Source organism: Gossypium raimondii, chromosome 6 (genome assembly GCF_025698545.1).
Source record: "Gossypium raimondii isolate GPD5lz chromosome 6, ASM2569854v1, whole genome shotgun sequence".
Classification (NCBI taxonomy): Eukaryota; Viridiplantae; Streptophyta; class Magnoliopsida; order Malvales; family Malvaceae; genus Gossypium; species Gossypium raimondii.
In genome coordinates, this window is record NC_068570.1 from 59,066,805 (window position 1) to 59,081,058 (window position 14,254).

Sequence of the window (14,254 nt, forward strand, 5' to 3'; positions counted from 1 at the left end):
GATATATAATTTAATTCCGATCTCTCAAAATCTTTTTCTTACTTCGCCACTAGCTGAGCAAGTTCAATAACAAATTTGAAGGCTAAGTAGAGGTAAGAAACTGATTTTGCTTTTACCCCAAATTGTTTTCGATTTTATTTATTTTTGCACATAATGGTTGTGCTTAAAATATTTGTAATTTAGTCCACGTTTAATCATTAGCCACATTATTACATTTGTTTTCAAGACCAGTAAATTTTTTAATTTGATTTAATACCGCGTTAACCACCGTTAAACCATGTCATTCCATTAATTATCAACAAAGTTAACGTGTATGGACTAAAATGTCAACTTTTCAAGCGTATAAAGACAAAATGTATTTTTTTTAATAATAGAGGGACTAAAATGAATTTTTGATATGATACAAGGACTTGAAGTAAATTTTAACCATGTCATAATCAACATTGTTGTCACGGCATGTTGCCTTCACCTACCATAATTTTATTTCAATTGAATATAATAAATCGCTTTCACTATGATAATTACTTGTATATATAAAGGGTTAAGAAATTACATTGTGTTCAATATAGATCTTTTATTCAACTAAGTTTTATTTTTTATTTTTTATTTATAATGGGAGTAAGAGGGAGTAAGTTGATTGGAGATCGAGTGTTTAAGCGAGTTGGGTTTCGTCCGTTAACACCTAAAGGTTACATTCCGGTATGTGTAGGGTTCGATAACGATACGAGACGGTTTATCGTGCACAGAAAGGCTTTATGCGATAGAGATTTCTTGGAAATGTTATATAAATCATCCGAGGAATATGGATTTCATTACGAAGGCGTTTTGAGGGTTCGTTACGAAGCAAAGGATTTTGAAGAGTGGATTACGAGAAAAATGAAACGGAAGAACATCATTTATGTCAATTGAGCATTTATTAACAGTCGATTTATCATCTTCGAGCCGATGGCAACTGAATATTAAGGTATGCTTGTGTTTAGAAGAGGGGTGTTAAAAAAAATGAAGTGATTTGAATATGTTTTAAAAGTAAATATCTGTAGATATACATTTGGTTTTATTTCAAAGTTGTAATTTCAAGCTTACATTTTACATTGAGAATCGATCGTTTTTAATTTCGATAGTAGATTATATTTGAATTAATTATATAGATTAAATATCAAATTTTAAATATAAATTATTTTATTTTTAATTCATAAAAGAATTCGATGACAAAATTCAGAAGAAAAAAAACCCAAACACCCAAAATGTTTAAATTTCTCTATTTTTAATTTCTTTATCCAAGCCAAAATATACAATTACGAGCATCAAACATGAATATTTAAAAATAAAATAAAAATCAAATAAAGTTTATTGTATCTTCTTGCTGTCGCAGATATAAACTAAATTTCTTTCATTAGTTTAATTTCTCTAAGAATGAATACTAAAAAATGTTAAAAGATGGGTTACTTTACAACTGGTTTCTCCATTAATGACGACATTTAATAATATTTACTTTTGAATAATGAATTTAATAATTTTCGATTAAGTTTGACGTTAAATCGAATTAGATATTTAAATTTAATAGTTCATAACTATTATTTCCACTTTTTTAGAAAAATCTGATTAATATATTACTCTAAAAAATGAGTCTCTTATAAATATTTAGTCATAATTTATATTTATTAAATTTTAATTTGATTAGCATAAAATTCTTGTCAATATAATAAAATGTAAGTTCAAATATGTTATAAATAATTTTAAATATTATATAAAAATTAATAATATAATTTACATAAAAGAATACTTGATGTGTAAATTTCAATATGTTCAAATATGGATGATGACATTAATCAAATTAAATTTACTAGCTTTTCACATTTGAAAAAAAATAGAAGTTTTAAAAATACATAATTTAAAAATAAAAAGATTGTACTAGTTCTAAAGTTGACTGTTACTTGAACAATTGAAGCATAAAATAAACGGAAAAATTATGGCAATTGTAATAATAATTTAAATTATAATAATTAGTTAAGATTTTGATGTAAAGAGAAATTAAATTAATTTTAATTGATGTAAAATAAGATTATTACTCTTAATTATCACTTAATTAATTATATTAATTAGTTATTGTTCTAAATAATGTTACTTATAATATGTTAAATTTTTAATTATAGTTAAAAATTATTATAATATTTAAATTAATAAGTTTTAATTATATTTAATAATTCAAATAAGAGATATTATTTTATGTTAATTACTACAATTAAAAATGTAATATTTAAAAATTAATTAAAAATCCAACAATGTACAAGACATTAAAAGCTAATATTTAGTATTTCTGAAAGTTGAGTATTTTATTTATTTATTTACATATTTAGATTTGATTATGAACATAATTTCTTAGAAGAAATTAGATTAAAGATCTAACTAAAACAGCCTCTTCATCATCTTTAGGTTTGCCTTCACAACTTTAAACCTACAATCAATGACTCGCTTAATAAATATTGACTAATATTGATAGGTTTGATATTTTGAGTCAAAAGTGTTGTAAAAATCTCGAGCTTAATATAGAAAATTAATTCTGATAATATTTTCAGTAATTTAATTTTTTAAAACAGTACATATTATAAAAATATTTAAAATTTAAAATAATAAATAGATTTAATTTTTTTAATAATAAAGAACATTTGGTTTCAAAAATAGAACATTAATAGACTAACAAAATTTTTCAACGATTTTAGTGAAATAGACTAAAATAAAACATAAGATGACTAAATCATATCAAATTAAAAAATTAAATTCTAAGTTGAGTATAAAATATGGCCTAAAACTATAATTTAGCTACTTAATTTTATATCTATTTCTCAATGTAGAAAAGATATGCTACCTCTAACATAGATATATCTACTTATGAAAATATTCACAGCATTGAATTAGCTATTATGTACCACTTTCCATAACCCTTCTTTGTCAGCCAAATTCATCATTTTTTACTATCTTGAAATTGAACTCACATCCTTTGGATGGGTTCGGGTCGTCTTTTGAAATGAATTTTTTAACTACCTCGAAGTGATCATTATCGGAATAAGCATATCTCCGTGAGTTACCCAGTTCACAAAGATCTCGGTGAATTCGGCCGGGATATCATCAAAAGTGAGTTCGGATGTGGTTCGATACCCTCCCTAAACAAAAGGCAGGAGAAACATCAAATGGATCTAAAATCATGTACTTGATACCTCTTCAGGTTGATAAGAAAACACAAGAATGATGAATGGAACTCTTTCAGATGTGGTAATTTACAGGGATGAAGCTAAAAAAATTACTTTAAGGGTGGCTAGAGGTAAATCATAAATTATTAAGAAGGCCAAAGTGCAATTTTACCATTATACTAACATGTAATTTCATAAAAGTCTAAGGGGATAAATGAAAATCTACCATTTCAGGGGGACCAAGGCCACTGCCTGACCCCCTTTGCCATTAGCTCATATCAGTTAATCAATCATTAAACAACTATTTACTAACCTTTATGCTTGAACCAGACTCACTTGAAGATGTTGCAATTTCGGTTTTTAGTTCCACACCGATGTTTTCAGAGAATGGACCTGTTGTTGACCTGCAAGCAATAATACAGACTCATTTACGAGATGACAATGCAGTCAAATGAAGGTCTTCGAAAGCAAGAACGGAAGCGTAAATTTCCTACAAACGCTGCACATATAGAGTTTTCACCACAATTAACCTTATTTTTACCAACATTATTACAGTAAAAGTTGAACATACACAAATGGTAGTTGGCATAATGATCATTAGTTTACGAAAAAAAACATCTGGAAAGTTTTCTGCTTTCTTAAAGTAAGCTTTACTGAAGATGACATTTAACTACCTGTCACATGTATCATCGTCACATGAATTTCCTGAAGATGAAAGCCAGTCCATATCGAAATTGGTGCAGTTACATTCATCTCCATTTTCATCAAAACATATGCGATTACCTTCGGAAAAATGGTCCATCTCCATATCTCCAAAAAGCTGCTTGCAAGACATTCTGGGAGTAAGACTAGAAAACCAGCCCGAGTCAGTTTAATGAAGGTGGTTTGTTACTGTAGTTCCTCGGTACAACAACCAAAAAGTTTCAAAATATTAAGATGTTGCCACCTTTAGGATAGCTATAAACCAGAAAATTTGAAGTCCAAGAGCTACTGTTTTATTATATTAACCTTTATGCAGGGGCGTAGACAGGGGGCAGTGGCAAGCCCAAAATGGTAAATTTACCTTGTAACTCCTTTAAAACTTTTAAAAACTATAAGTTAGTATAATGGTAAATTTGCACTTTGGGCCCCCAAAAAATTTATGATTCATCTCTGGTCCCCCTAAGGCAATTTTCTGGCTTTGCTCTTGCCTTTAAGATAGTAAACTTGGAAAAATAGTGTGTGCACACCTAGAATAAGAAATTTCTGAAGTTGGCATCTCCGAAGAGGAGTCTGAAAGACCTCGAGTAGCTCCTAAATTTTCAGACAAAGGCTCAAGGTGTCCAACATTTGAAGCAGCCACAGGAGCGTTAGTTCCGTAAAGAATGTTGCCATCAGAGAGTGATCTTTTGAAAGATGGCCTGCAAATATTTGAAATTGATCTCATTAGCAATTTATGCCATATTAAACTGGGATCACAAAACAGCAGCAACATTCCTTTCCCGATTGATTAAATCCGAAAGTTGTGTAGTTTCTGAAACATGGTGATAAAATCGTAAAATTTTTAGATTTACAAGCACAACATTGTATATAAAAACATTAGAACATAGTTAAGCATCTGCATATTCTATTCAGAACTACATTTATTAGGCAATACGTAGTCTCAAAGAAATAATTTGAACTGGAAACTTTGTATAAAATGTATTTACGACACAGAGATTCGATATATACTTTGCATACTCGTCGGAATTAAGACCATGACTTCCAACGGTATAGTGCTGGTCTGAATCCAATTCCCAGAGTGCTGGTTTACCTTGTTGTGGCTGAAAGTGACCCAAGAACCTGCATAGCATAATGCAATTTTCTAGGAGTGTTATCCATCACAATCCGTATGAACTACGAGTGCTTTTGGTAGCACATGGCAGTGTGGTGGAGGGACTCCCCATCACACTGAGCGCTCCGTGTTATCGCACATCCCTAAGCATCATACATCAAAACTGCAATTTGCAAGACACTAAAAGATGTGCTGTCATAAGCCACTAAAGGCACACTGTATACGAAGAACGAGGCTAGTTTTTATCTTACAAATTAATGGCACTTTGCTTCTCTGCATCCAAGTACGCGTTCCTATAGTAACGTTGCAAAGTTCTAAAGAACTCCTGGGACTGAATTGCTGCTTTCCATTGACCTCTCATTTGGCAAAATATCTGTTTAACACAACCAGTGCAGAATAATATACTATACTTCGAACCTAAGACTTTAAGGTTCCAGTAAAAGAAAAAACTCATGAAACTCCCGGCCAGGGGGGGGGCAGGCAGTGGTCTTGGCCCCCACAAAAGTGAAAAATTATTTATATAGTCCCTTTAGATTTTAGGAAATCACTAGTATAATGATAAAATTGCACTTTGACCCCAAAAGAAATTTATTCATTTTTGGCCCCCTAAAGCAATTTCTTGGCTTCGCCCCTGCTCTAGGCTAGCCACTCCATGTTACTACTACCCCAAGGTTTAAAGTCTTATGCTAACATCTTAAAACCCTAAAAGGTACATTAATAGCATGGATGGAACATATATTAATTGGTTTTATTATCATCAATTTCTTTTCGGGTGACTACAAAAGGTCCCAAAATGTCTTAAGAAGAATTACCTTGTTGTGTGCTGCAGACCCACCATACTGTAGAGCAAGTGTGTCACCCATTTCTTCATAAACTGTCATTAATTCATCGACCAAAGGACTATTTTGATCAATAGTATGGGATTCTATGAAGCTCATAGCATGGAGCTGGCGTCCAAGAGCCATCAATCCATGGGCATACTGCGCAACATTTGTTCGATCTAGACAATCAATGCAGTTCGTTCTAAGGACTCCATTTTGAAACATGGGTGGTTTTACATTCTCACTAGAGTTCTGTTTATCGTTACCAGCATCCTTTCCCAATTTCTCATCATTTTGCCTGAAATAAATAGTTAACATGGATAATCTAATAAGCATCCGCAAACCAATATAGCAAATACCTAAAAGGCTATATTTTTCAATAAGGAAGCAAATGAAAGAGGGACAAACAGCACTGTAAGTTAAGACATTTCTAAATGATGTGCATGCTATTGTAATTACAAGTTGAGATAATTCATGACATAAAGGGCAGAATAAACAGATATTTTTTTTATCAAATAAGTAGTAACAAAAAGATAAGGAACTTTACAGTTTATATTTGAAAATTGAACTTTTAACAAAGAAGGAAGAAAAATGTTACTTACAGGATCGTGAAAACATGATTTAATAATGTACAAAACTTACACTAAGCAAGATAAATTCAACAACCCCTCTGGTCTACAATTTGGTGTAACTTGACAGTAAAAGATTCCCGTTAAGTTTAATGCATAATCAGCCACTCTGCCCAGAACTGCCACCGACTTTGTAGCTCTGCAGAAAAAGATCACGTAAGTGAACCATTGTATAAAAGATCAGTAAGCAAGAATTTTGCAAAAGCAAGGGGATTAGGGGACATAAAAGTACTTTCTGGAGTGTCGACTCAGGTCCCAGTGAAGGAACCTCAGACAGTCCTCCTCGGTTAAACTCTTATTGAGAATTCTGATGGAATTTGCAAACTCAGCACGTAGAATAGTTTCACGAGGTTTCTTCTCACACCTCTGTTGATCACCAGAACAGAAAACAGAACAAATCAGGAAACCATTGCGGCTAGAAAAAGAAACATCACAAAGTTTATGGAAGCTAATACACACTTGGCACAAGGCCTACCTTTATCAAATTCAATATGATTATTGGATTTCCATATCTCCTTACAAGATTTTCAAAATGTAGTCTTGTGGCATCATAATTTGGATCCTTCTTTGATACTGGAAACAAATGAAGAAATTAAGAAAATTTACAGTAGTTAGCACATAAAACTACAGATTTGTGGCTCTTGGTGCATTGTTAAACAAGAACGAACTCATACATATAATGTCAGGTCTCAAATTCAAACGTGAAGTTTCTTGCGACCAGAAAAGTGGGATAGAGCCTCTATTCTGGACAACAGAACTTATTTGTGTGGGGCAGCCTTCAGGAACATCTTCAAACACAATTTGTTCAGTCTCAACATCATTTGCTACTCTACCTTTCTCATTCACACCACGTTTCAGATATCTATGCAATAGAAGAGAAAAAAGAAAAGTGAGTTCATTTTTTGAATCAAGAGCAACAACAGAAGTAGGTGAAAAAAAGGTTTATCTATAATATGACAGGAGCAATTACAAATTAGAACTCAAAATTAACTGAAGCATACACATAACAAGGTAAAATCTCAAACCATTTGACAATGGAAGATAGCAAAAGGGTTAATTTCCCAATGAATTGTGGACCAAAGGAAATGGCTAAGGGCAGTTCTAACTAATCCAGCAGAAATTTAAATCAGTAGCAAGTAAAGCATCTAAACCTTGTTCCAGCATAATGTCGGGAACGTCTTGCAATGAGAGTAAACATAAAGTCCCTGCCAGACACTGAAAGTTTGACCTGGATCTCAAAGTAGGGAATAATGAATGTTAGATCAAAACTTTAAAACCATGAATCAAAAGGAAACAATAATTCTAGCAAACATGTATAGCAAAAGTTTGAAAGTGAGAACCTGCATTGTTTAACAGCTATAGTAAATTTTAAGGTGGCTAAAGTTATAAGAGAGCGCTTTGTAAATGGGTCATTTATACTCTTAAAGTTATTGACCATGGAACTCTGTTTAATAAGATAGAACCAAAGAAATTATAAATTTGATAATTAGTTCAAAATTGAGGATTTAACAAATAAAAATACCAGTTTGTAAATGCAAAGCAACACATCGAATTCGAAAGCTATTCCATACCAGAAAACATCCACAGCCGCTGAAAATGGTATGAAAGTTTAGGGTTATCAAGATTCCTCTAGAGCAACATGTTTTATACGTTAAACAATCCATAGAGATGGAAACTGAAAGAAAATAATATAACTACTTCAACTTAACCATCTTCCTCCAAATCCTTACTTCCCTTTTTCACTTATCACTAACAAATAAGAAGCCTAAAGTGTATCATACCTGCTTGAAAAAGCCATATACCAAAGCAACAGTCCACAGAGTATTATTGAGATTATTCCGGATTCCGCGAGTTAAGAACTCATTCCAGACAAACATTGTTTCATAGTGACCTAGTCCTGTCTCATTCTTACGTAAATTTCTTTGAAGACTATGCATGACATTGTATGAGTAGCTGAAAAAGAAGTCTTTCGTAAGATCCACTGCGCAAAGGAGCTTCTTATATCTAGTTCCACAAGTAAAAAGAAGAAGAAAAAGGGCAAGCCACGTTAATGCATGTTTAGTCATTATTTTAAGGAACAAATGAAATGAAACAATTACTTAAACTATAAATTTTAACTGGGAAATAAGAGAGTAATTTCCCCCAGAAACCCTGATGATTGTTGTTTCATTCAGCATGTTATACTAACATGACACAACAATGAAGTTTGGCCCTGTACATATGCAGGAAATGGTCTTACAAAAGGAGGAAGAAGACTCTAACCAGAAAAAGTGCTTTAGATAATTTCAAGTTGCATGGGCCCATGTCAATGATATAACATGAAGGAATTATCAGAAAAATAGAACAGAAATACCTCCTCACCTTCTACTTTTAAAAGAGAACTCCAGAAATCGATTATAGCCCCAGAGATCATAATTAATTGAGAATAAAATAAAATACGAGAAAATAACATGATTACATCTAAATACAATGGGCAACGGATACTTTCAGTGCTAATCTCATAATGTATCCTAACTTCTGTGCTAGTCTCATATGTCTCCTGTTAAGTACCAAGTACATAATACATTTACATGCAGAATTGGCAAAAGACCTCTTTTCATTCTTAGAATAAGCCACATTGGACTGGTCAGGAGAATTAGAAATTGGAATCATCTCGCTCTTTGTAACGGCATAGATGTTATGGCCACAAATTGCACCAATCTTCCTTCTCTTCTTGATCAGCAGCATGTAATAAGGCCCCAAAAATTTTACAAACCCTAAATTAATTGGGAGAACATTAGCTTATACTGAAAAGGACAGAGAGAAAGGTGGAGAACCTGACATATATAACATACCAACGATTCCATAACAAGCTGTAACAAAATTAAGTCCACCTGTGGACCTGTTTCCATCATGTATCCGTCTTAACAGATCAAAGCATTCAAATTCTGAGTATGTTGTAGGATCTTCAAGAATGGTTAGTTCAGATGAATCTAGTCGATGAATCTTTAGTACCCTCCAAACAGTTTGGTTCTTATCTCTTCCTATCATATAGAAATTCTGTTGCACACCAGGAAAATACAAATGTTGCATTAATCTTGTGTAATGGGAATGGAAACACCATTTATTAGCTCAAAGAAATTTTGAGGGGAAAGGAAAGAGATATCAAATCAAAAGCTGCTCTTATCTATTCCTATCAGCACCATAGCGAAAACAGGAAAACAACAACATTGTCTGATCATCTAGGATTTGTTCAAGGCATAAAGACTTTTTCTATACCAAGCAAGAACATGCTTGTGACCTCCAAAGCACATTAACAAATAACAATCCCAGCCCATAACCTCCGACACAATGAACCTACTTTATCAAATTAAAAACAGTCTAACATTTCGTAGGAGATGATTGCAGTTAAAGAGAAATTGTACACAGAAGTAAACCCGAACACAAAAATACCTACATTCATAAGCCTATTTATTAAATGAAGACTTCACCTTGTTAAGTTTAATTTAGAACACTGAAAAGTTTGAGTGGAGAAATAACTAAAGAATTCTAAAATGCAAAATTCAATCCCTATGATAATAACAAGCACTGATGTTTTTTTTTAATACAATACCTACTAAAGAATTCTAAAACATACTTGTGTGCTCGCACCCACTTGCTACGGATTGCTACAATATCAATTGTGCCAATAGAGCCATTGAGCAACAAGCAGGAATGTTGAAACAGGTAAATTGCTTACTTAAACTTTGTATTGCGAATTAAAAAAAAAACTGGTTCAACCTCACAAAATACGATACCACAACTGATCAATCATCCATTTAGTAAAAAATTCAAATTTTATTTAAGAAACAGAAAATTCAAATAATTCCAATATCAAGCTAACAAGCAAATCATTGACCAGCTTTCAAACCTAAAGCTAAAATTCATAATATATACTCAAAAAAATTTCATTTCCTTTTATAAATGAAAGAATTTGGATAAAAATCGCCAAAAAACAGCAATGAAAAACATATAATCAACTTCAATGATCAAAACTAACAATTCAAAATTCTCAAATCAACATCCGTATAAGCGTTAAAACAAATACACAAGCATACGAATATTGTACAAAAAAGTATATACATACATATATATATTTGTGTGTGAATACATATAGAGGAAATATACCGAGCATGTCGAATATAATCCGAATTTCTGCAAATAACAAGGATTCGAGTCGGGTCCACCATTACTGTAATTCTCGGCTGCCATTTTTCGGATCCTGAGTCCCGAGCTTCGAAGCTCCGGTTCACTCAATACACAGATCACCAAAAAAACAGCCAAAAATAGTTACAAGAAAAACAAAAACTCTATTGCTTTATAATGTTCGAACTGTATAAATACAATATATATATGCAGATAAAAAACAGAAAATCAGAAAGAAAAAAATTTAATTGGAGAAGGAGGCAGAGCTCTGATGGAGACTGTAAACTCAGAAAGTAACAAAAAATGATTATGAGAAAATATTATTTTCTGAAATTAATAAAAATAGGAGAAAATATAGGGGTATTCTCGTCAATAGGAATCTCCGTTTTTCGGTTTCTTTTTTTTTTTTTTTCCTTTTTTGTTTGGTTTAATGATTGGTTTGACGAGTAATGACTCGTCAATAGAAATTATTATAACTCGGTTGAAACAGTCCTCATTTTTACATATATTTGGTAAATTTACCGTTGAGACCCCTGTATTAAGAGTTTGATTGAATTTTATCTTTTTTATTTAGAAAATGAGTAAATTAGTCATGTTATATTAAATCAAAGAGCAAACTAGCCCTTATAATTGCAATTTTCATTCATTTCTATTGTTAAAAACCGACATAGTTGATGTAATAACTAGATAATTACATATGGTGTGCCACGTGTATCTCGTATTGATGTATAGGGACCAGTTTTTAATTATAGAGATAAATGAAACTTTTAATGGAAGAATCAATTTGCTCTTTAACCTATAAGAACTAATTTGCTCATTTTCTGAATAGAAAGACAAAATGCAGTCTAACTCCTATGTATTTTTAATTGGTTAAAAAATGCTCCAAATCCTCGTATTCTTCATACATTTGAGATTTAGTCACTCTATTTTTCAGATTTTAATATGCAAATTCAATCATTCTCTTAAATTCGTCGGTCTGACATTTTGGAACAGAAAATTTTTAACGATGTTAACAATTAAGCTCGCAATTTTAAATTCAAAAGGTATAGGGATCAAAATTCAAATATAAGAAGAGTAAAGGGGCTTTTAACCTTTTTAATATTATATATATTTAAATATGTTTCAATAAATATATTATTGATATGATATTTAAAATATTTTTTCGAACTATTAAAATAATTTTTAGAGTAATATGATATTTGAATTTGTATTAACTACTATCTAATTTGAATAAATCTTTAGAAGTTATTTAGTTTAGATAATACTTAAACATAATAATTTGAATTTTTTATTTTAATATTATAAAAATAAAAAATATTTTTTATTTTTAATATATGATGTTGAAATAAAATTTAAAATAATAATTTATAAAAAGTGATTACATCACTAAATAATTGACTCTTAAAACTATTGAAAACTTAAAATTTTAAATTTTAAAAAATAATTAATAATAAATAAGTTGGGAAAATAGTGTTTGAAAGTGAAATCTTTTAAAATAAAACAGAACTATGACTAGCTGGAAAAAGGAAAAAAACTATAATAAATCAATATTTTCAAAACTTTACCTAAAAAGTAAAATTTAATTGATTGCAACATTAATTAAATTTATTGACCATTAAATCATATATGGAATAAAAAATATGTTTAAATCTCCAGTTGATATGTATTTCAGATTCAATCTTTAATTAATCTTGATTCCTTATTTAATATAAAAATATTAAAATTATCATTTAATTTCGAGGAAAATATTAAATTATGTTGATTGATACCAATTAAGAATTTATGATTTTTTAAAATTTAAATTTAAATTATTTTGATTGATATCAATCAAATCATTTAAATTTTATTTAGAATAATACAAAACATTTAAAAATAAGTAAAAAATTTAATAATTATATTTCATACTTAATTTTGAATAATATATTAAAACAAATTTTATAAGTTAAATTTAATAAATATTTTTTTATGTCCAGAACTGCCTTTCATTATAGGTTCTGTTTATATCTATTTTGTTCTTTTTACATAATGCCATACTAATCGAGCTCACATCCTCCAGCATTGACAACAATATCTATATTAATCGAGTTAAGACTAAATCGGTAAACACGATGGGATTTAAATATGAATATTTAAAGACACGAAATCATTGACTTAATATTTATTTTAAACTTACACCAAAAAAATATTTATTTGAGGGTCAACTACAAAAATAGTCACTTTTGTTTGCCTCAGATTACATTTTAGATATTTATATTTGCATGTTACGTTTTAGTCACTTACGTTATTATTTTGTTATGAAATAGTCACTTTGCCGTTAAGTTTCATTACCTCCCTGACGGCAATCTTACGTGGCAGTTTAAATGGGTTTTAAATGTCAACTTGGATGTCCAATTAGGATGAGAATAGTTTTTCAGTCAAAATGGAAAAAGAAAACTAAAAGAAAAAAGAGATGAACTATTTTCTTTTATCGTGTAATTAATTTAAATTTTTTAAGTAATTAAATTTATTTAATTAAAAACCTATTCTCGTCCAAATAGGACATTCAAGTTGGCATTTAAAACTCATTTGGATTGACACGTAGGATTGCTGTTAGAGAGGTAACGGAGCTTAACAACTGAGTGACCACCTTGTAACAAAACAACAATGTAAGTGACTAAAACGTAATATTTCAAACATAAGTGACTAAAATGTAATTTGAGGCAAATAAAAGTGACTATTTTTAAATTTACCCTCTATTTTAAAATAAAAATAATATTTAAATAAAAATTATTAAACCAATTAATAAATTATTTTTAAAATTTGAGGATAGACATGAACAAAAAGCAAAAATGGCTTGTGATGATCTTTGCATGAAAATTAAACAAACCCCTAACATGGGGCTTAGCTATTTCCAACGTCACAACCTTTTTTTTCTTTTTTTTTTCTTTTTTAAATTAAATTACTTTTCTCAGATAAAGACAAATTTTTAATTTTTACACTTTTTTAAAAAAGTTAAATAAAAAAATTACATTTATTAATCTTTATGTTCAATCACAAGAAAGAAATAAAAGAAATAAAAAAAAAGTCGACAGTGAAATAAAATAGACTATGGGGGAAAGCGAAGTGGCCAAAATTCAACGTGGCAATGATCTGTGGCGTAGCTGGGGACAGCTGGCATTATGACGTGTGCAAACGTGGATGTTTTACTTGCGAGGCACGTGATATTGTGCTATTTCTTCTTTGGATTAACTATGCCGGTCGTCCTTAAACTATTGATTATGTTTTAAATTGATCCTTGAATCTTAGAAATGTTTCGATCAAATTCTCAAATTAAAGGTATTATTTCAATTAGATCTTTTCATTAGTTAATTTTATTGGTTTTAGTTGTAAGTGCTTGATTGAATCTAATGTGGCTTTGTTTTTTAAATATGTTGAGGGTCAAGGGAGAAATTAGACATTTTATAATGGTGGGCCGAAATTGAAATGAAAAAAATTGGGAAGGGCCAAAATAGAAATCTTATCATTTTTTTACTTATAACATTACAAATTTTAGTGTCCTAAAAAGTAATTCGACCAAATCAAATAATTCTAAGGCCTCAACTTGCTCCTTTGGTGTCAACTATAACCCATGTTAAAGATTGCTAAGTCAAGTGATAGCAT

The 14,254-nt window shown here is 30.4% G+C and overlaps 1 protein-coding gene across 2 annotated transcripts; it reads right to left on the reverse strand.

The window, feature by feature from the left end:
• Positions 1-2,747: 2,747 nt before the first annotated feature.
• LOC105772947 (phosphoinositide phosphatase SAC2) lies at positions 2,748-10,925 on the reverse strand. 2 transcript variants are annotated; one of them, XM_052632729.1, is made up of 16 exons: positions 10,598-10,925; positions 9,286-9,490; positions 9,042-9,207; positions 8,233-8,404; positions 7,603-7,679; positions 7,126-7,313; positions 6,927-7,024; positions 6,684-6,817; positions 6,465-6,590; positions 5,814-6,120; positions 5,253-5,374; positions 4,899-5,009; positions 4,418-4,588; positions 3,863-4,036; positions 3,502-3,592; positions 2,748-3,161 (listed from the first exon to the last, which is right to left on the reverse strand). In XM_052632729.1, exons 1-16 carry the CDS (start codon positions 10,679-10,681, stop codon positions 3,039-3,041), a joined length of 2,349 nt encoding a protein of 782 aa, XP_052488689.1. In that variant the 5' UTR covers positions 10,682-10,925; the 3' UTR covers positions 2,748-3,038. The 2 variants fall into 2 exon arrangements, with proteins under 2 accessions (XP_052488689.1, XP_012449926.1); XM_012594472.2 differs by having other exon boundaries at positions 8,233-8,455.
• Positions 10,926-14,254: the final 3,329 nt, after the last annotated feature.

Excerpts from the sequence above, each read along its gene's own strand:
- LOC105772947 (XM_012594472.2), bottom strand. The coding sequence starts at position 10,681 with ATGGCAGCCGAGAATTACAGTAATGGTGGACCCGACTCGAATCCTTGT. Across the intron at positions 8,456-9,041 it reads TATTCTAAGAATGAAAAGAG|ATATAAGAAGCTCCTTTGCG; the intron begins GTCTTTTGCCAA and ends TTGTGGAACTAG. Across the intron at positions 4,589-4,898 it reads AATTCCGACGAGTATGCAAA|GCCATCTTTCAAAAGATCAC; the intron begins GTATATATCGAA and ends AAATATTTGCAG.